The sequence below is a fragment of the Staurois parvus genome, unplaced genomic scaffold (assembly GCF_062004578.1).
Source record: "Staurois parvus isolate SC_StPar_1 unplaced genomic scaffold, SC_StPar_1.0 ptg002964l, whole genome shotgun sequence".
Taxonomy (NCBI): Eukaryota; Metazoa; Chordata; class Amphibia; order Anura; family Ranidae; genus Staurois; species Staurois parvus.
Window position 1 is genome coordinate 22 of NW_028320760.1, and position 23,669 is coordinate 23,690.

The 23,669-nt window shown below is 47.1% G+C and overlaps 1 protein-coding gene and 1 long non-coding RNA gene across 2 annotated transcripts; one reads left to right on the top strand and one right to left on the bottom strand.

Annotated features, from left to right (window-relative positions):
* Positions 1–591: 591 nt before the first annotated feature.
* Positions 592–5,404, top strand: ALKBH1 (alkB homolog 1, histone H2A dioxygenase). The gene is made up of 2 exons (XM_089666996.1): positions 592–1,256; positions 4,904–5,404. The coding sequence occupies exons 1-2, from the start codon at positions 1,186–1,188 to the stop codon at positions 5,358–5,360; spliced, it is 528 nt and encodes a 175-aa protein (XP_089523122.1). The 5' UTR covers positions 592–1,185; the 3' UTR covers positions 5,361–5,404.
* An 8,480-nt stretch (positions 5,405–13,884) lies between these two features.
* LOC149428791 (uncharacterized) lies at positions 13,885–23,315 on the bottom strand. The gene is made up of 3 exons (XR_016310680.1): positions 23,230–23,315; positions 18,959–19,016; positions 13,885–14,228 (listed from the first exon to the last, which is right to left on the bottom strand). It is a non-coding gene; the product is annotated as an uncharacterized LOC149428791 (long non-coding RNA).
* Between the last annotated feature and the right edge of the window lie 354 nt (positions 23,316–23,669).

The window sequence follows — 23,669 nt, forward strand, 5'->3', positions numbered from 1 at the left end:
ACTAACCATAACTAATTAATGCGCATGGAGCAAACAAGACCTGCTCCTGGTACTCTGGACTTGTAATTCCATAGGGAAAGATGTCATCAGCGTGTAGGCCACTAGGTGTCATCCATCTAGGTCAGGCATGTCCAAATTCCGGCCCGGGGGTCGGTTTAATACGGCCCTCCAACAGCCCTCCCTGCTCTGTGTAATGTGGCCCTCCCACGGCCCTCCCTTCTATGGCAGACAGTCTTCTGCTTGAGAGCAGAGGGCAGTGCGCATGCCTGACTGCGGCGCGTTCTCCCTGGTCTGTGTAAATGCGGCTGTCGCACGGCCCTCCCTTCTGTGGCAGACAGTCTTCTGCTTGAGAGCAGTGCGCATGCGTGACTGCACCGCGCTGGGAGCGACAGAGGGCGTTGACGTCAGGGCCGGGCTTCCACCGCGAAGTGTGTTTCTCTTCCCCTCCCGGCTGCCGAGCAGAGACTTCAGCTCCAGCTACCTTTTTCACCCTTCACATTAGTGCAGGTAAGTTTTTTTTTTTATTTATTTTCAATACATTGTGAAAACTCAGCTGTCAGTTGATCTTAATGTTATGAAATGAAAAGTATGTCGTTTGCAATTAACTTGGCATAAAATAATTTATTTGCATTTAATTGTAATGGTTCAAAAGAATGTTCGGAAAAATGTTCGGCCCTCCACCATGTTCACTTCATCCAATCTTGCCCTCTTTGAAAAAAGTTTGGACACCCCTGATCTAGGTATACCCTCTAGTCTTCAAATATGCCAATCACAGCCACCAGGGGGAGGATCACACACCAATCCAGGTCACAGAAAACCTTCAAAAACGGGCTCCCAAGGAAATGACAAGCCCAGAGAAAGCTTCCAATAGTGCAGTAGGTCTTTATATCACAAAATTCCAGCATAAACAGATTAAAAGAACGAACTTACATCCGGATCCAATATGGCCACCGGTTGTCATTCAGGATGGCCTTGCGGTGTATGCACAGTAGTCAGGGGCACCTCCCTAACGCGTTTCGTGTACTTACACTTCCAACAAGCTCTCTCACTTCTCTCTCGTAGAAATACTACAAGGAAAGGTTCACCCCGTTCCCGGCAGACCTGGCGGAGCTTTCTCGCTGTGTAGCTTTTGCTTGCGGTTTCTCCAACTTCAGAGCCGAAGCCGGAATCCTCAACTACTACCACATGGACTCGTCCCTGGGGATCCACGTAGATGAGGCGGAGCTGGACCACCAGAGCCCCTTACTGTCCTTCAGGTGAGTGTGACCTGAGCCCCTGTGCATCTACAGCCTCTATTTACACCTCTGCAGGTGTTTGGATGCACACACCTTGTTGCATGATTGTATTGCGTTTAGGGCATCCTGTTCATTTCAATGGGCTACCCTTCGTGCGAAAATCACATCATGTATTTTGGTGCATGTGAAAGCAAGGTGCATTTTGGTGTCCTTAAGAAATAATGGCACAGCTGCACGTTTTGTAAAAAGGATGAACATTTTCATGCATTGTGTGTAGGAATGTGATAACTCATACACTGTTTACATCTGTGATTGGTCCCTTTATCAACACTCCCAAGGTACAGAGGCACTTAAATCGACTCCGTACGCAGTGTCCATGAACTGAGCCATGTGGGTGGCCAGATCCAGATCTGAACCTGTGACCTCTATGGCGTCTGGCAGTAGCTGTTCTGACTGTGCCACTTGAATACTGGACAGCTCCCTGTCCGATCCCTTGGGCAGCTCCCTGTCCGATCCCTTGGGCAGCTCCCTGTCCGATCCCTTGGGCAGCTCCCTGTCCGATCCCTTGGGCAGCTCCCTGTCCGATCCCTTGGGCAGCTCCCTGTCCGATCCCTTGGGCAGCTCCCTGTCCGATCCCTTGGGCAGCTCCCAGTCCGATCCCTTGGGACGCTCCCAGTCCGATCCCTTGGGACGCTCCCAGTCCGATCCCTTGGGCAGCTCCCTGTCCGATCCCTTGGGCAGCTCCCTGTCCGATCCCTTGGGCAGCTCCCTGTCCGATCCCTTGGGCAGCTCCCTGTCCGATCCCTTGGGCAGCTCCCTGTCCGATCCCTTGGGCAGCTCCCTGTCCGATCCCTTGGGCAGCTCCCTGTCCGATCCCTTGGGCAGCTCCCGGTGCGATCCCTTGGGCAGCTCCCGGTGCGATCCCTTGGGCAGCTCCCGGTGCGATCCCTTGGGCAGCTCCCGGTGCGATCCCTTGGGCAGCTCCCGGTGCGATCCCTTGGGCAGCTCCCGGTGCGATCCCTTGGGCAGCTCCCGGTGCGATCCCTTGGGCAGCTCCCGGTGCGATCCCTTGGGCAGCGCCCGGTGCGATCCCTTGGACAGCGCCCGGTGCGATCCCTTGGACAGCGCCCGGTGCGATCCCTTGGACAGCGCCCGGTGCGATCCCTTGGTTTCTGGTGAACCTTGAACTCTCCTGCCACTAATTGCCGCTAAAAGTCTGTGTGCATGAACACACAGGATAACATGGAGGAGCATTTGTAAAACGCCTGACGCTCCTAAAACCAGCAGCAAAAGCATCCAGTGTGCATGAGGCCTACCGAGTGAGTGACCTAAATCTATTGGAGAGCTGGCAGCTGCCATGTTTGATTTTTGGCTGCTCCTCCTCAGTGTATATACAGCACAGATACCGATCCATAGTCACTGTCTGTGGTTATAAAAGATGTGCGATTTGCAGGCATACACTGAATGTGCTCTCCATCCTTTGTGCCTCCACTAGAGGGAGCTCTGACCCTGTCCTGTCTTCATTCTCGCTGATTGGCTGTTCTCACAATGCTGAACTTATTCCAGTTTATCGCAATCTTTTTTTTTTTTTTTTTATTCTTTAAAAGTATGCAAAATTCTGAGACACCCCAGTCTAAATTGTAAAAAACATAAATGTCACTTGGAACCTGAGCCTGGGATGATGCGCACCTCTTTCCTATAATTAGCTTCCCATCAGAACTCTATTTCCACCACGTCAAAAGGCCCCTCTTTCTATACATAAGAGTCCCCATCACTTCAGAGTACCCTCATGACAGAGTCCCCACTCCCATCAGAGACACCCCCGCCCTTCCCCCCACAGTCCTCTCATCCAGGGTCTCATGCTCATGGCACCTTGGGGGAACCCAAAGGGCACCCTGGTTAAGAAACACTGGCCTATTCCACAGGCCGGCCCATGTAATGTGTGGCTGCAGATCTTCAGCCTGGTGCCATCCAAAATAAAAAAGGGGGCAGCTAAAATTATAGGGTCTCCTAAGGCCATGTATAAAAAAAACGCAGTATCAATAGTTCCATGTATTCCAAAAGTCAATAAGTTGCATCCCTCTATAGTAAACATTCTCATTTACATCATCCCAGCTCCAGCTAAATCACCATTGTGGAAGAGGCAGACATGAACTACTGCAGGAAATGTCATTATTGTGGGAGGGGCAGAGACAAACTGCTGCAGGAAATGTCATTATTGTGGGAGGGGCAGAGACACAAACTACTGCAGGAAATGTCATTATTGTGGGAGGGGCAGAGACAAACTGCTGCAGGAAATGTCATTATTGTGGGAGGGGCAGAGACCAAAACTACTGCAGGAAATGTCATTATTGTGGGAGGGGCAGAGACCAAAACTACTGCAGGAAATGTCATTATTGTGGGAGCGGCAGAGACACAAACTACTGCTGGAAATGTCATTATTGTGGGAGGGGCAGAGACACAAACTACTGCAGTAAAAGTCATTATTGTGGGAGGGGCAGAGACACAAACTACTGCTGGAAATGTCATTATTGTGGGAGGGGCAGAGACCAAAGCTACTGCAGGAAATGTCATTATTGTGGGAGGGGCAGAGACAAACTACTGCAGGAAATTTCATTATTGTGGGAGGGGCAAAGAAAAACTACTGCAGGAAATGTCATTATTGTGGGAGGGGCAGAGACAAACTACTGGAGTAAATCTCCCCAATGTGGGAGGGGCAGAGACACAAACTACTGGAGGAACTCCTGTCATTGTGGGAGATGCAGAGGTACAAACAACCACAAGGATATTTTAACATGGTGGGGAAGGCACAGACACAAGCTACTGTGTGGAAGTTCAAACTTTTGAGAGGGGAAGAGACACAAACTGCACAGAAATCCACCATCAAGAGAGGAGCAGAGACAAAACTTGTGCAGATATCTCAGCATTGTGGGAGGGGCAGAGATGCAAATTATTGTAGGGAAACCACCGTTGTGGGAGGGGCAGAGGCACAACCTGCACAGAGATCTCACCGTTGTGGGAGGGGCAGAGTCACAACCTGCACAGCAATCTCACCGTTGTGGGAGGGGCAGAGGCACAACCTGCACAGAGATCTCACCGTTGTGGGAGGGGCAGAGGCACAACCTGCACAGAGATCTCACCGTTGTGGGAGGGGCAGAGGCACAACCTGCACAGAAATATCACGGTTAGGGAGGGGCAGAGGCACAACCTGCACAGAAATCTCACGGTTTGGGAGGGGCAGAGGCACAACCTGCACAGAAATCTCACGGTTGTGGGAGGGGCAGAGGCACAACCTGCACAGAGATCTCACCGTTGTGGGAGGGGCAGAGGCACAACCTGCACAGAGATCTCACCGTTGTGGGAGGGGCAGAGGCACAACCTGCACAGCGATCTCACTCTTGTGGGAGGGGCAGAGGCACAACCTGCACAGCAATCTCACTGTTGTGGGAGGGGCAGAGGCACAGGTTCATACATCATTATGTGTTTGGGTGGGGCTGCGATAAGAATCAGAGCTGGACCCAGGAAACTCTGGCTGCATGTTTCCAGGCTCATGTTTTTATTATGGATTTTTATTATTTTTTTATCTCCATAGCCAGACAGGAGATGAGATTGACAGTTCACATGCACATTTTCCCATTTGACCAGTATGCTCCTTTTCTGTCTTGCAGCTTTGGCCAATCCAGTATATTCTTGTTAGGTGGGCAGAGCCGGGAAGTGGCTCCTACAGCGATGATGATGAACAGTGGTGACATTATGGTCATGTCTGGTGCCAGCCGCTTGTTGTATCACGCCGTGCCCCGGATTCTGCGCCACCCTGGAGGCGGACTCCTCCCCCCCGAACTGTCTGATCCTCCATGTGCAGATAAACCTGACATGAATCCCCTGACGGAGCCGTGTTCCCCCCAGGACTGGCAGGTGTGTGCAGCCTACCTCAACGACTCCCGAATCAATATGACTGTGCGCCAAGTTCTGGAGGAAGGGGGATCATTTCCAAAGGACATGGGCACTACAACCGATCACATGACCACTGGAGGGTCCTATCACAGCGAAGAGATATCAGAGGCAGAACTGCAGATAAAACAGGCCAAGACGACATCAAAGACACCTCAGGATGAGGATGACTGAACTTTCTTTATCAAATAAAGAGAATATTTTTATTTTTAATAAAACGGTCCCCTGTTGTTTGTGACGTGAGATCCCGGAGTACGAGTTCAACTTCCTGTCTTCTGTACAGGGAACACTGAGCCATTCATATTAGTCTCTGAGTCCTAAGAGCTTACACTCTAATGTCCCCCCCCCCCCCCCCCCCACTGTCACACACTATTTGTACTATATATTTTCATAGCTCTGAAATGTTCTGTAATGTACAGAGCACACTGAGCCAGTCACATCAGTCTGTACCAGAGGAGCTTACACTCTAATGTCTCCTCGTGGTTGCACCCTATTATTATATATTTATATAGCGCTGACATATACCGTAGTACTGTACAGAGAATACTGAGCCATTCACACCCTGCTCCGGAGGAGCTTACCCTCTAATGTCCTCACCACAATCGTACACTATTATTAACCACCTCCCATCCTGCCGTTGTATATAAACAGTGGCAGTGCAGGGGCGGGTGGCAGTTTATAAACGGCCTCCCTGCACCCTGCTTGTGCGCGCTCCCTGGGAGCGCACAGCACCGTGATCCGGTGCCATCTGTGTCCTCCGGACACTGGGACACCGATCGTTGGACAGGACCTCTGTGCGAGGTCCCGATCATGTGATCACTGATTGGCCAATCAGTGATCACATTCAGCGTAGTAAGCAAGATGTCACTTCTGACATCATTGCTTACTAAATGTGAAATCTGTGAATGATCACAGAGCAGGAGCGGACTGACAACTCATGGGGCCCCTGTGTCCTTGCCCAAACTCAAAAAAGCCTATGAAAAAGGTACCAGGGGCATTTCATGGGGCCCCCTACTGACCTCAGGCAGTGCCTGAGTTTCCAAATGGTCAGTCCGCCCGTCACAGAGGTCACATGGCACAAGGCTATTCACAACAGCCTTGTACCATGTGACAAGCTGTAACCAATCACAGCTCACACAGTAGTTCTCAATGGCTGCAAGAATGCAGCCAGAGAGAAGGAGAAATGATTGCTTTTACAGCCTTTATGGGTGTAAAAAAAAAATCTTCACCCCCCGCAAGTAGTACAGTGTCACCATGGTGACACTGTACTGCTAGGGTGACAGTATGTATAAAAAAAAAACATAAATAATAATATAAAAAAAATAAAATGTAAAGAAATTTTTCAAAAATTATAATTTTTGGTTATAAAGTAGTTTGGGTTATTTTTTTTTACTAAAAAGATAAAGGAATAAATTTTGGCCAAGATTTATGATGAAATATTATTTATTTACAACATTTTATAAGAAAAACAATTTTTTTTCAAAATTTTTGGACTTTTCATTTACATAGCAAAAAAAATAAAAATCCCAGTGGTGAATAAATACCACCAAAATAAAGCTTTATCTGTCTCAAAAAAATGCTAAAAAATTCATATGGGTACAGTGTTGCATGACTGCGCAATTGTCATTCAAAGTGTGATAGCGCTGAAAGCTGAAAATTGGCCTGGGCAGGAAGGGGGGGAAAGTGTCCGGACAGGAAGTGGTTAATAAATCTATAGATCTGACATATACCGCAGTGTTGTACAGAGAACACTGAGTCAGTCACATCAGTCTCTGCACCAAGGAGCTTACACTCTAATGGCCCCGCCACAGTTGCACACTATTATTATAATATGTTTAAACAAACCCCAATTTTAAAAAAAAGTTGGGACGCTGTGTAAAATCTACATAAAAACAGAATTCAATGATTTGCAAATCTCATAAACCCGTATTTTATTCACAATAGAAAACATATCAACTGTTTAACCCGATTCCCGCCAGCCATATAAGGAAATCATGGATGCAAGGTGGTTCTCTCGTTCTGGGAGGACGTCATATTATTTATTTCAGGTACTTGTATAGCTCCGTCAATTTACGCAGCACTTTACATATATATTGTACATTCACATCAGTCCCTAATCCTCAAGGGGTGTACAATCTAAGGTCCCTAACCCTCAAAGGGTGTACAATCTAAGGTTCCTAACCCTCAAGGGGCGTACAATCTAAGGTCCCTAACCCTCAAGGGGTGTACAATCTAAGGTCCCTAACTCACATTCATACATACACATACTAGGGACAATTTAGACAGGAGCCAATTTACCTTCCAGCATGTCTTTGGAGTGTGGGAGGAAACCAGAGTACCCGGAGGAAACCCATGCAGGCACAGGGAGAACATGCAAACTCCAGGCAGGAGGTGCCGTAGCTGGGATGCGAACCAAGGACCCGAGTACTGCCAGGCGGAAGTGCTAGCCATTTAGCCACTGTGCTGCCCAATTGATCATATGACATCCTTCCACTCTAACGGCACGTGTGCGCCCCCGCTGGGATACAGCGGATCACCGATCTGCGGAAAGAGCCGAAGACTTCGGTTCTGTCATGTGATCAGCTGTGTCCAATCCCAGCTGATCGCATGTAAATAAGGAAATGCCGGTTATTGGCAGTCCTCTCCTCACAAGCTTACAGCTCGTGAGGAGAGGAAAGCCGGTAATCAGCATTCCTCAGAGGGGACATCTACACTGATCATCAGGACACTGATGATTAGTGTAGCCCCATCAGTGCCACAGTGCCCATCAATGCAACATAGTGCCTACCAGTGCACATCAATGCCACATATCAGTGCCCATCTGAGCTGCCGATCAGTGCCGCATCTCAGTGCCACCTAACAGTGCCATATATGAGTACTGCCTTTTAGTGCCCATCAGTGATGCCCAACAGTGCCACCTACCAGTGCTGCCTATCAGTGTCCATCACTGCAACCTCATTAGTGCACATCAGTGAAGGAGAAAAATTACTAACTTACAAAATTTTATAACAGAAACTAAGAAAAAAGCTTTTTTTTCAAAATTTTCTGTTGTTTTTTGGTTTATCAAACAGAAAAACCGAGTGGTGATTCAATACCACCAAAAGAAAGCTCTATCTGTCTCAAAAAAATGCTGAAAATTTCATATGGGTACAATGTTGCATGACCGCGCAATTGTCATTTACAGTGAAACAGCGCTGAAAGCTGAAAATTGACCTGGGCAGGAAGGGGGTGTAAGTGCCCGGTAGGCAAGTGGTTAAACTGAGAAGATGGACCATTTTAAGAAAAAAGGTAATTTTGAAATTGATGGCAGCAACATGTCTCATGGGACAGGGCCATGTTTACCACAGTGTAGCATCTCCTCTTTTGACAACACTCTGTAAACATCTGGGAAGTGAGGAGACCACTTGCTGGAGTTTTAGGAGACGAATATTGTTTCATTCTTGCCTGATATAGTATTCTAACTGCTCAACGTTTCTGGATGTTTTCTTTTTTGTTTCAAGATGCGCAAACATTTTCAGTTGATGAAAGGTCTGGACTGCAGGTAGGCCAGTAAAGCACCTGGACTCTTCTACTAGGAAGCCTTACTGTTGTCATAGATGCAGTATGCGGTTTAGCATTGTCCTGACGAAACATGCAAGGCCTTTCCTAAAAATGACATCTGGATGGGAGCATATGCTGCTCTAAAACCTGAATGTATCTTTCAACATTGATGATGCACATTCTATATGCACTAATGCATCCCCATAGTTTTTCACTTTGCAACAGACCATTTTAAATGAGCTTTGGCCCAGAGAAGACGGTGTTTCTGGATCATGTTCTGATATGGCTTCATCTTTGCATGATAGAGCTTTACTTTGTATTTTTGGACGGCACAGCGAGCTGTGTTCACAGACAGTGGTTTGTGGAAATATTCCTGAGCCCATGCAAGGATGTCTGTCACAGAATCATGGCTGTTTTTAATGGATAAGTTCACCTGACGTTACATGTTACACCCATATACAGGGTGTAACATTCTACTGTAACACCCCGATCTCCCATTGTGAAAGCTAGAGGGGGACCTTCTCCCCCTACTAGCTGTCACAATTTTTTTTTAAAACGCGGCCGTGTGAGGCTCCGCCCACCAGGGTTCTGTGAATGGGATGCTACAACGGCCGACAGCCTTTGCGGCTGTCGCTTTGTAGCCCTCAATTAACTACCACGGCGCTGTTGATTCTTCCTGTCAACTGCCTGCCCATATAATTTACATGCTGATGGCTCACATTTACAGTCTGCAGGAGTCCTGCATGGCACCAGTGATCTGCTGACCGCGGGTGCAATGCTTTCTGGGTCCCTAGAAAAATAGTAAATGCACATTTTTTTACCTGCAAAAAAATGTGCATTTTTAACATTTTTTGAAAAAGTGCCACCTGAGTGTTTAAAGATCACGGGCATCCATTGTTGCATTTTGACCCTGTCCCTTGGGCATAGAGATTTCTCCAGATTCTGGGAATCTTTTGATAATATGAACTGTAGATGATACATTTAAAGTCTTTGCAATTTTACATTGAGGAACGTTATTCTGAAATTGTTTGACAATTTGTAGACGTGGCTTTTTACAGATTGTTTTAACCTCTGCCCATTCTTACGTATGAGACACTGTGACTCTCTAAGATGCTCTTTTTATGCCCATCATGTCACTGACCTTTTGTCAACGTACCTAATTATTAGCAAACTTTTCTTCCAGCTCTTCCTTGTTAGTACCGCTTACTTTGCCAGATTTTTGTTGCCCTGTTTTTTTCTTACAATGGTACATTTTCTCAATGTAAACATTTGATGTTTTCTATTTTCTATTATGTATAAAGTGTATTGGTTTATGAGATTTGCAAATCATTGCATTCTGTTTTTATGTACATTTTAAACAGCGTCCTAACTTTTTTGGAATTGGGGTTGTTTGATTCTGACATATACCACAGTGCTGTACAGAGAGCACCAAGCCAGTCTCTGCACCAGAGGAGCTTACACTTTAATGTCTCACCATAATCATATACTATTATTATTATACATTTATATAGCTCTGACATATACTATGGTGCTGTACAGAGAACACTAAAGTGGTCCCATCAGTTTCTGCACCAGAGGAGCTTACACTCTAATGTCTCACCATAATCATATACTATTATTATTATACATTTATAAAGCGCTGACATATACCGCAGTGCTGTACAGAGAACACTGAACCAGTCACATCAGTCTCTGCACCAGAGGAGCTTACACTCTAATGTCCCATCACAATCACACACTATTATTACTATACATTTATATAGCTCTGACATACAGTTGTGTTCAAAATAATAGCCGTGTGTTGAAAAAAGTGAATAAAGCTGAAAATCCTTCTAATAGCTTTTATTTCCATCCACACAAATGCATTGGGAACACGACACATTCTATTCCAAATCAAAACATGAAGAAAAATACATCAAATTTGTGTTGTTCCTCTAAAAAAATTGAAGAAAAGTGAATATTAGATGGTTCAAAAAAATAGCAGTTTTTGTATTCTTTACAAACTCAAACATTCACTATATAAACTGAAAAATGTTTGAAGATTTTGTTTTCCTTTGAATCACTTAATGAATATTTGGTTGTAGTCGCACTGTTTCTGAGAACTGCTGTACATCTGTGTTGCATGGAGTCACCCAACTTCTGGCCCCTGTGATCAGGTATTCCAGCCCAGGATGATTGGACCACATTCCACAGTTCTTCTCTATTTCTTGGTTTTGCCTCAGAAACGGCATTTTTGATGTCACCCCACAAGTTTTCTATTGGATTAAGATCCGGGGATTGGGCTGGCCACTCCATAACGTCAATCTTGTTGGTCTGGAACCAAGATGTTGCACGTTTACTGGTGTGTTTGGGGTCGTTGTCTTGTTGGAACACCCATTTCAAGGGCATTTCCTCTTCAGCATAAGGCAGCATGACCTCTTCAAGTATTCTGATGTATTCAAACTGATCCATGATCCCTGGTATGCGATAAATAGGCCCAACACCGTAGTATGAGAAACATCCCCATATCATGATTCTTGCACCACCATGCTTCACTGTCTTCACAGTGTACTGTGGCTTGAATTCAGTGTTTGGGGGTCGTCTGACAAACTGTCTCCGCCCACTAGACCCAAAAAGAACAATCTTACTTTCATCAGTCCACAAAATGTTGTGCCATTTCTCTTTAGGTCAGTCAATGTGCTCTTTGGCAAATTGTAACCTCTTCAGCACGTCTATTTTCCAACAGTGGGACTTTGCGGGGGCTTCTTGCAGATAGCTTGGCTTCACATAGGCGTCTTCTAATTGTAACAGTCCTCACAGGGAACGTCACACCTTCTTTCATCTTCCTGGAGCTGATTGTTGGCTGAGTCCGCGCCATTTTGGCTATTCTTCTATCCATTCCAATGGTAGTTTTTCGCTTTCTTCCACGTCTTTCAGGTTTTAGTTGCCATTTTAAAGCATTTGTGATCATTTTAGCTGAGTAGCTTATCATTTTCTGCACTTCTTTATATGTTTTCCCCTCTCCAATCAACTTTTTAATCAAGGTACGCTGTTCTTCTGAACAATGTCTGGAACGACCCATTTTCCTCAGAATTTCAGAGAGAAATGCACTGTAACCAGCATGTACAACATTTGCTGCCTTCCTTCCTTAAATAAGGGCAATAATTGCCACCTGTTTTTCAAAGAATAAATGATTTCTATTAGTCTACTACATCTGCTAATAAATTATTTGCCATGTAGAAATATCATTTCCACCAAAAACAGTGATTGATCCAGTTAGTGATGTCTGACTGCTATTATTTTGAACACAGCTGTACACCATAGTGCTGTATAGAGAACACTAAAGCAGTCCCATCAGTCTCTGCACCAGAGGAGCTTACACTCTAATGTCTCACCATAATCATATACTATTATTGTTATTATACATTTATATAGCTCTGACATATACTGCAGTGCTGTACAGAGAACACTAAAGCGGTCCCATCAGTCTCTGCACCAGAGGAGCTTACACTCTATTGCCCCCCCCCCCCCCCCCACAGTCACACACTATTATTATACATTTATAGCTCTGACATATTTCTGTAATAAATCTTTTGCGCATGTTTTAAGCTATGACACAATAGTGATCGATCTGGTTTTTCCAGCTGGGGGGGGGGGTTGTTGTCAGATATTCTGAACGTACAATGAAGTGCTAAATCTCTTCTGTATCCACAACACAGGTGCCCATTTTACCTTGTTAATGTTGTGGACAATACACAATGCTTTGTGTGCACCATGGTGATTGGCCGGTTGCAGGATCCATGCAGTTTCTAGATGGACAATACATACAGTAATCATATGTCACCTGACAGATGAGGTTTCTTACGAAGAAATATACATTGAAGACCTACTGTACATATGTAATCCATTCAGGGGCGGACTGACCATTTGGAAACTCGGGCACTGCCCGAGGGCCCGGGATCAGTAGGGGGCCCCATGAGATGCCCCTGGTACCTTTTTCATAGGCTTTTTTGAGTTTGGGCAAGGACACAAGGGCCCCATGATCCCCTATTGCCCGGGGGCCCCATGAGTTGTCAGTCAGCCCCTGGATATAATAGATCTTGATCACATTATAAAATTTATTTTATAGAATTTTTTTTACATAGGACAACATGCTGGGGGGTTTACTGGCTGTAGAAAAAAACGTCAAAAGCCAAAAACAGCCGCTGTAAAAACGTCCCGTGTGCGTGAGGACTGTATAGTGTGTAGCCGTCTTAACCCCTTCACTTTGGTGCCTCCCGGCCCTTTAAGGGTTCCAGAAGCCAGGAGGCAGGGTGGGGTTTAGGGTCATGTGACCGCCGTGACGCGCCGTCACATGATTGGGAAAGGTCCCGACCGAAAGAGGACCTTTCCGTGCATACTGGACATGCGTGCTGGGAATGCACAGGGCACACGCTCTCTGCACGTGTCCTTTTTTAATAGAACGTAAATGTGCGGCCGCTCGGCGTCTAGGCCCAGACGCCGGGAGGCCGCACATTTGTGTGCGGCCGGGGTGAAGAGGTTAAAGGAGACTGTACAATCAGATTGTCTAGTATATGGTCATCTGAAACAAGTTTGAATTGGATAATATGTTCATCTGCGTTGGCCGTTATTATTATTTATTACAGGTACTTCTATAGCGCCATCAATTTACACAGCACTTTACATATATATTGTACATTCACATCAGTCCCTAACCCTCAAGGGGTGTACAATCTAAGGTCCCTAACTCACATTCATACATACACATACTAGGGATAATTTAGACAGGAGCCAATTAACCTATCTTTGGAGTGTGGGAGGAAACCGGAGTACCCGGAGGAAACCCACGCAGGCACAGGGAGAACATGCAAACTCCAGGCAGGTGGTGCCATGGTTGGGATTTGAACCAATGACCCTAGTACTGTACAGTGCTGCATTTGTGTGTTCCCAGCATGCTCTGTACTGCTGTGTTTTGCCTCTTCTGTATCAAACAATGGAATGTGAATGTTCAGGTTGACTATTTCAGATGCAAGCAATTTTTTTCCCTGAAAACATGCTGCGACTGACTCACAGCTCGGATGCTGAAATTTGTGCTAAAATTGGAATCCACATGACATGGTTGGAGGCTTATGCTGGGACTTGTAGTTCCTCACCACTTGGACGGCTGACAGCGTACGGTTTTCAGTACACACGGCAACACTATGAAACGTGATCTGTGTGATATGGTTTACATACGCAGTGGGAAAAAGGCTTAACCTACCTGCCTGGTTGCTAGGTGTGTGTGTGTGCCATGAAGATGGCCCCAAGTATCGGGTGTGCGGCGGTTTCAGGGCTGCTTCCATACACAGTCTGGGGTGTGACGGGTGTCAGATACCTTATCTGCCTCCAGCAGCCTTCTGTGCGGCCTCATCTGGGGAGCACAGCGCAGAACTGGCCTGATACTAGAGATCCGGAGTCACTGATGGTCGCTGAGCTGGGCCGTGCTGGTTTTTAATTCAGTTTAGAAAACATGGATGTGAAAAACTGCAATAAAAAATGGACAAAATGATTAAAAAAAAGCTGTCAGAGTGCATAAAAAATGACATCATTGACTGGGGGTGAGGGGGCGTTGGAACACGTTGGGTGTGTCACTTCATGACATTTCTGATGACAGTGAACCCCCTCCTTGGTCCTGTATGGATGATATAAAGCAGGGGTATCAAACTGGCGGCCCTGCAGCTGTTGCCAAACTACAAGTCCCATGAGGCATTGCACAATTGACAGTTACAAGCATGACTCCCAAAGGAAGAGGCATGATGGGATTTGTAGTTTTGCAACAGCTGGAGGGCCGCCAGTTTGACATCCCTGATTAAAAGGGAAATTAGCATTTCCTGATGGCCACGCTGGAGGATTCCTGGAGACACTCAGCTTTATACCCTCTCTGTTGTCACAGCCCCTCCCCTTTATACCCTCTCTGTTGTCACAGCCCCTCCCCTTTATACCCTATCCATTCTAATCTGGACCCCAGTGCAGTCACAGTTCGATGAGAGATCCACTGTGGCGTCTGCTGAGGTCATCCAACAATTTATGGCTGTACCAGAATCTCTGAAGCATTAGACCTCACCCCCTGTACTTCAAGTAGGCAAAGATGGGGTACTAGAACTTCACTCAAAGGAAGAAAGTATATCCATATCAAGAGGGAACAGCTGTCCATATTTTACATTATGTACCAGTTCCTCTCCTTCTACCCAGAGTTCCCATCTTCTCCTTTCTTCCATGACCACCGCCACCCCCCCCCCCCCTCCACCTTCATCTCCATGATCACTTTCTACTGTATCATCCCTCCCTTCCATGATCTGCTCCCTCTGTCCCTCTGACTCCTCTTTCCCTTTTATTATCTGCTCCCACCTTCTCCTCTCCCATTCCCGTGTTCTGCTCCCACTGTTTCCTGCCTCCATCCCATGATCTATTCCCACAGCCCTCCCCCCTTCTATGATCTGCTTCCACTCTTTTTTCTCCCCTTCCAATGATATGCTTCCACTGTCTCCTTTCTCCCTTCCATAATCTGCTCCCTATGACCCCTCTCTTTCTCCTATGGTCTGATTTCACTGTCTCCTCTGCCTTCTACGATCTGCTGTCTCCTCTCTCCTTCCCATGATATATCACTTTCTCTTCTCTCCCCTTCATAATCTGATGCCACTATCTCCCCTCACACTCCCATTGTCTCCCCTCACCCCCCCATGATCTGCTCCCACTGTCTCCTCTCTCCCTCCCATGATCTGCTCCCACTGTCTCCTCTTTCTCTCCCATGATCCACTCTCACTGTCACCTCTCTCCCTCCCATGAGCTGCTCCCACTGTCTCCCCTCACCCTCCCATGATCCTCTCCCACTGTCTCCTCTCTCCCTCCCATAATCTGCTCCCACTGTCTCCTCTCTCCCTCCCATGATCCCTTCCCACTGTCTCCTCTCACCCTCCCATGATCCGCTCCCACTGTCTCCTCTCTCCCTCCCATAATCTGCTCATACTGTCTCCTCTCTTCCTCCCATGATCCCTTCCCACTGTCTCCTCTCACCCTCCCATGATCCGCTCCCACTGTCTCCTCTCTCCCTCCCATAATCTGCTCATACTGTCTCCTCTCTCCCTCCCATGATCCCCTCCCACTGTCTCCTCTCACCCTCCCATGATCCGCTCCCACTGTCTCCTCTCTCCCTCCCATGATCTGCTCCCACTGTCTCTTCTCTCCCTCTTATGATCTGCTCCCACTGTCTCCTCTCTCCCTCTTATGATCCGCTCCCACTGTCTCCTCTCTCCCTCCCATGATCCGCTCGCACTGTCTCCTCTCTACCTCCCATGATCTGCTCTCACTGTCTCCCCTCACCCTTTCATGATCTGATAACACTGTCTCCTTTCTCCATCCCATGATCTGCTCCCACTGTCTCCTCTCTCCCTCCCATTTTCCGTTCCCACTGTCTCCCCTCACCCTCCCATGAGCTTCTCCCACTGTCTCCTCTCTCCCTCCCATGATCTTCTCCCACTTTCTCCTCTCCCCCATTCATTACATGTTCCCACGTTCTCCCCTCACCCTCTTATGATCTACTCCCACTGTCTCCCCAGCCAACCCACCCCACTCCGTGATCTGCTCCCACTGTCTCTTCTCCCTCTGCCATGATCTGCTCCCACTGTCTCCTCTCCCCCTGCCATGATCTACTCCCACTGTCCAATCAGTGATCACATGATCGGGACCTCGTACAGAGGTCCCGTCCAACGATTGGTGTTCCATTGTGTCCGAAGGACACAGCGGGCACTGGATCGCGGTGCTGCGTGCTCACGGGGAGCGCGCATAAGCAGGGTGTGGGGAGGCCGTTTATAAATGGCCACCTGACCCTGCAGTGCCACCGTCCGGCCGTTTATATACAACGGCCGGTCGGGAAGTGGTTACAGAAAATGTTATACTCACCTGCTGTGTGCAGTGGTCTTGCACAGAGCAGTCCGGATCCTCCTCTTGGCAATCCTGGCCCCTCCCTCCTGTTGGGTGCCCCATAGCAAGCAGCTTGCTATGGGGGTATCCAAGCAGGCACGCTCCCAAGCCATGGCTTTGTGTGCCCATTCACACACACAGAGCTGCAGCTCGGTCCCACCTCCTCCCTCTCCTGATTGGTTCACTTGCTGTGACTGACAGCAGCGGGAGCAAATGGTTCCAGCTGCTGCCTCAGCCAGTCAGGAGTGAGAGTCCCCAGAGAACCAAGACTCTCGTGGACATTGCTGGATCGGGATGGGGCTCAGGTAAGTGTTGGGGGGGGGGGGCTGCTACACACAGAAGGTTTTTTACCTTCATCCATAGAATGCATTGTGCATTGAGGCCACAAGAAACCTGAGTCTTTTGGACCACTTTAGCTGCTAAATATCATAAAACATAAATATCTCACACATTTTTTTTAAATAATGGAAACTTTTTAGTGAATTGACTAAAAAGTGAATTGTAACTCAAAAATTAATGTGGTTTTTATCTCTTAGTGAACTGACCCCCTAGTCCTGCTGTCTCCTGTCTCCCTCCCAAGATCTGCTCCCATCATCTTCTCTCTCCTTCCTACTGTCTCCTCATTCACTTCTATGATCTGCTCCCACTGTCTCCTCTCCCCTTTGCTCCCACTGTCTCCTCTCCCCTCCCCTCCCACAAATTGCTCCTATTGTTTCCTCTCCCCCTCCCATAATCTCCTCTCAGATGATCTGCTCCTACAGTCTCCTCTCTCCCTCCCATGATTTGCTCCCACCATCTCCTCTCCCCTCCCACAATCTGCTTCCACCATCTCCTTTCCCCTCCCACAATGTGCTCCCACCATCTCCTCTCCCCCTCTCCACAATCTCCTCTCTCATGATTTGCTCCTATAGTCTCCTCTCCCCCACCCAGGATCTGCTTGCACCATCTCTTTCCCCTCCCATGATCTGCTCCCACCATCTCCTCTCCCCCACCCAGGATCTGCTTCCATCTGCTCTCCCCCTCCCACAATCTGCTCCCACTGTTTTCTCTCCCCCTCCTACGATCTGTTCCAACTGTCTCTTCTCCCCCTCCCACCATCTCCTTTTCTCCACCAACGATCTACTTCCACTGTCTTATTTACCTCTCACATGATCTACTCCCACAATCTCCTCTCTCCTCCCACGATCTGCTCCCACTGTTTTCTCTCCCCCTCCCATGATCTGCTCCCACCATCTCCCCCCCCCCACCCCGAAGATCTACTTCCACCATTTCCTCTTCTCCACCCAGGATCTGCTCCCCCCACCCCGAAGATCTACTTCCACCATCTCCTCTTCTCCACCCAGGATCTGCTCCCACTGTCTCCTTTGCCCCTTCCATTATGTGCTCCCGCTGTCTTATTTCCCTCTTCCATGATCTGCTCCCACTGTCTCCTCTTTTCATCCCATGATCTGCTCCCACTGTCTCCTCTTTTCATCCCATGATCTGCTCCCACTGTCTCCTCTTTTCATCCCATGATCTGCTCCCACTGTCTCCTCTTTTCATCACATGATCTGCTCCCACTGTCTCCTCTTTTCATCACATGATCTGCTCCCACTGTCTCCTCTTTTCATCCCATGATCTGCTCCCACTGTCTCCTCTTTTCACCCCATGATCTGCTCCCACTGTCTCCTCTTTTCATCACATGATCTGCTCCCACTCTCTCCTCTTCTTCACCTATGATCTGCTCCCACTGTCTCCTCTTTTCATCCCATGATCTGCTCCCACCCTCTCCTTGTCTTGCCCAATATGCTGCACTTTTGTCCCCACTCTTCCGCCAACCTCAGCCTTGCGAACAGTCTCCATTGCAGAGACCGCTCTGCTCCTTTCTTCATCTCATCTGTCCTGCTCTTCCCCTCTGCTGTCCGTAACACAAGCCTGCCATCTTCCTCTGATCTCGGGGCCCTGGGGCTGCACCTCTAAGTCCTCAGGCCCCCAGTATTATCCGTGTTGTGGTATAGGGAAACCTACACCGCTCCCAGAACCCCCATTTCAAAGTGTGCACACATCTAGCAGTATGTAATGTAGTGCTGAGGAGCAATCACTGATTACACTTTGTGAGTGTTGACACTGTGGCGTATGGATTCCAGCTGACAGCCGGTACTGGTGACCTCTGCCCACACCAGGTGTGTACCACAACCATCTCAACAAATCAATATGGAATATGTGGCTGAATTCCGGGTCCACCCACCCCTCCCATGGACCTAGAATTGTGTATCTATGGGAGGATCCCACTTACAGCCATCAGAAACCCTTACCTGCGCTGACGTCATCAGACGTGTCGGTATCTGGTGACGTCAGTCTGTGCTGGCACACCTGAAATGATAAAGGAAGGCAAAGTCTGCATTGAATTACTGCCTCACCTTGGCCATTATGATCTGTCCTGGTAATCGTGTCCGTGCTTTCTGACTCACTGACCCAGGACAAGGAATACAGAGCAGGTCTGACTTCCCTAAGCCCCTTGCTTGCACCAGGTCAGCGACTCAAAGTACTGCAGCCAGGAGATCAATATGGCAGCCAGGCAACTAGCAATTGTAGGAGGTCTGCACTGGTTCCCATTTCTGCCATAGCTGGGACAGTAATATCTCATTGGATATCCCCATCACCTCCCCGTCACTCTGGGACCATACAGCAGCACTTCCCTCCGGAGTGTATTCCTGACTGATGGTCTACAGCAGTGGTCTCCAAACTGCTTGCCTCTATCCGGCACTTGGGGTACTATTCCTCCCACTCACACAAACAAGGAGGCATCATTTCTTCCACTGACACCAATGATGGGGCACAAATCCACCCACTGATATATATACAATTAGGTACTATTCCTCCAACTAATGCCAAGGATGGGGCACTATTCCTTCCTCTGATAAAAATGATGGGCCACTATTCTCCCCACTGACACCAATGATGGGGCACTGTTACTCCCACTAATACCAATGATAGGGCACTGTTCCTCCCACTGACACCAATGATGGGGCCCTATTCCTCCCACTGATACCAATGATGGGGCCCTATTCCTCCCACTGATACCAATGATGAGGCCCTATTCCTCCCACTGACACCAATGATGGGGCACTATTCCTCCCTTTAATACCAATGATGGGGCACTATTCCTCCTACTAATACCAATGATGGGGCACTATTTCTCCCACTAATACCAATGATGGGGCACTGTTCCTCCCACTAACCCACTAATACCAATAATAGGGCACTGTTTCCCACTGACACCAATGACTGGACACTATTCCTCCTTCCACTGACTACAAGCACAATGACATTTTTTTACTCCTACTGACGCTGGGACATTTTCTACTCCCACTAGGCCCTCTGACCCTCCTAAAGTCTGAAGGACAGTAAACCGGCCCTTTGTTTAGAAAGTTTGGAGACCTCTGGTGGTCTACAGAGTCCAGGAGGGTCATCAACACCAAGTCAACCTGAGAGGGACACTGGACCACCTGTCATCATCACATAAGGTCACATGACACCCAACCCTCCATTAAAGGTTCTATGAGGTCACATGACACTTGACCCTACAGGTAGGCATGTGCACAAAAATTTGTATCGATTTGTTAAGTTACTAATTTTGTTTCATTGCATGCATAATGAAATTTGTTTAGTTTTGTAATCGAAAATATCCAATCTGAATTAATTGTGAAGAACAGCTGGTTCTAATCTACTCGAAATTCGAATTTCAGAAGACGGCTATATTCTTTCTTTTTTTTCTATTCTATTCAAATCTATTATATTTTTTTCTATTCTTTTATTTTCTATTCTACTTTATTATATCTGTTTTATTCTATTCTAATCAATGGTTTCTATTCTATTCTTTTATTTTCTACTCTGTTTTATTCTATTCATTCTTTTTTTAAATTCAAATATCGGAAGACAGCTATATTCATTTTATTTTATTCCTTTATTTTCTATTCTATTCTTTTCTATTCTGTTTAATTCTATTCTATTCTTAATTCAAATTTCAGAAGACGGCTTTATTATTTCTATTCTATTTTTATTTCTATTCTATTCTTTTATTTTTCATTCCATTCTTTTATATTGTAATCTATTTTTTTTCGACATGCAAGTTTTGGAAGACAGCTATATTCTTTCTATTTTATTCAACTCTATTATACTTTTGCTATTCTATTGTTTTCTGTTCTAATCTTTTCTATTCTACTTCTTTATTTTCTATTTTATTCTATTCTTTTCTATTCTATTCTTTTCCAAATTTTAATTTTGGAAGATGGCTATATTCTTTCTATTTTATTCTACTGTAACCTATTCTATTTTTTTTTCTATTCTATTATTTTCTATTTTGTTTTATTTGACTCTATTCTTTTTGAAATTCAAATATTGGAAGACGTCTATATTGTAAAACACACAGTCTTTGAAGAAAAACAGCAATAGTCAGCAATATGCTTACATTTAGAATTTTTTTTGGAATTCGATTCAAATTTTGTTTCATTATTTCGGGTTTGTTTAAATTCGTTACTATTGTCATTGGAAAATTCGGATACATCTGAATCTCCGAATAATGAAAATTTACTTCGAATTTTGATTTGCAATAAATGAACCGCATGTCTACCTATAGGTAAAGGATTAATAAGTTCACATGACCACTGGCACTCTTATAATAGCTCTATAAGGTCATATGACACCTGACCACCAAACATCGGTTCTATGAGGTCACATAACACCAGTCCCTAAGATAGGGGTTCTATGAGGTCACATAACACCGGTCCCTAAGATAGGCGTTCTATGAGGTCACATAACACCGGTCCCTAAGATAGGGGTTCTATGAGGTCACATGACACCCAACTCCCAGATAATGGTTCTGAGTTTACAGGACACCCACCCCACTGATTAATGAGGTGACATGACACCTGGCCCTCAGGTAACGGTTCTATGAGGTCAGATGACACCCACCCCTTAAGTAACAGATGGTTGAGGTCACATGACACCCAACCCTCAGATTGGGGGTTCTTTGAGGTCATATGACACTCAAACCTTAAGTAACAGATGGACAAGGTCATATGACACCTGCCCTTAGGTAAAGGTTCTATGAGGTCACATAACACCTGACCCTCAGGTAAAAGTTGTATGAGGTCACATGACATCCAACCCTCAAGTAAAGGCTCTATGAGGTCACATGACACCTGACCCACAGGTAAAGGTTCTATGAGGTCATATGACACCTGACCCTCAGGTAAAGGTTCTATGAGGTCACACGACATCCAACCCTCAAGTAAAGGTTCTATGAGGTCACATGACACCTGACCCACAGGTAAAGGTTTTATGAGGTCATATGACACCTGACCCTCAGGTAAAGGTTCTATGAGGTCACATGACACCTGAACCACAGGTAAAGGTTCTATGAGGTCATATGACACCTGACCCTCAGGTAAAGGTTCTTTGAGGTCACATGACACCCAACCCTCAGGAAAAGGTTCTTTGAGGTCACATGACACCCAACCAGGGGCGGACTGACCATTTGGAAACTCGGGCAGTGCCCGAGGGCCCGGGTCAGTAGGGGGCCCCATGAGATGCCCCTGGTACCTTTTTTATAGGCTTTTTTGAGTTTGGGCAAGGACACAGAGGCACATGACACCCAACCCTTAGGTAAAGGTTCTATGAGGGCACATGACACCCGACCCTCACGTAAAGGTTCTATGAGGTCACGACACTCGACCCTCAGGTAAAGGTTCTATGAGGTCACATGACACCGGACCCTCAGGTAAAGGTTCTGAGGTCACACGACACCCGACCCTCAGGTAAAGGTTCTATGAGGTCACACGATACCCGACCCGCACGTAAAGGTTCTATGAGGTCACATGACACCCGACCCTCAGGTAAAGGTTCTATGAGGTCACATCACCCGCCCTTAAAATAACAGATGGACGTAAATGGTTGCATGGGGTCACATAACACTCGGCCCTTTGGGTTACAGTCCTGAGATCATAATTTTTTCCCAGTCACATGACATGCAGTCTTCAGGTAATTGTTCCACAAATTCACATGACACCACCGCTTCAGTTCTAGGTCACATGACCCCCGTTTCTAAGGTAACAGGTGGCGACGGTCACATGACCCCTATATGAAAGGTTGCATAGGGTCACATGATTATAATTTCACAACACACGACCCCTAGGTAAAAATGCCATGGGGGTCACATGGCTCCCAACCCGCTGGTGGTTGCCATCTTGTCCAGCCTTATGGTCAATTTCCTATTAATAACAACGGAAACACTCCCTTTAGTACCACCCAGGGGTCTGTGAAGGTCACATGACTGCCATCCACCCAATCACATTCCTTCCTGTCACTGTACAGCGATATTTCTACACCCCACCCAGGGAACGTCAGGGATTGTGATGTCACTCTCCCCGGCCATGTGACTCCGGCCCGCCAGGTTAAGCCTGATCACGTGACCCGAGCCTCTCAGGCGCTGTTGACATTACGGCTCACTTCCCGCTCGGCCCCGCCCACCACTCAAGGTTACTAGCGTTCGAACACGTGCGGCTTGATGTGTTGGTGACGTCACCTCGGTCGCTCCCTGCTACGCTCCTCCCCTCTCGTACCACGATTGGGCGTCTGATGTGGTTTCGGACTCGGCCCCGCCCTTCTGACGTGTCGGCCTGCGATTGGAGGAGACGACGGCGCTGAGTTCCGGTATGGGGGCGGCTGGGCGTGGCGGTGCTGACAGGAGCGGAGACGGGACGAAGATGCCGAGGTGTAATACGGTGGAGGGCCCCGGGGGCCACAGCAACTACAAGGCGGCCATGAACGGCGTCTGCAAGAGCGAGCACGGCGGACTGAAGAACGGATACGTGAGGAGCGGAGTCCCGTCCGAGGAGGAGAAGGTGAGACCGGGACCCCGGTGCTGGACGGACCGCCCCCCCCCCCAAAATATGTATATTCCTTATTCACCCCCCATATAAATATCACTATACACCCCCCATATATATATATATATATATATAT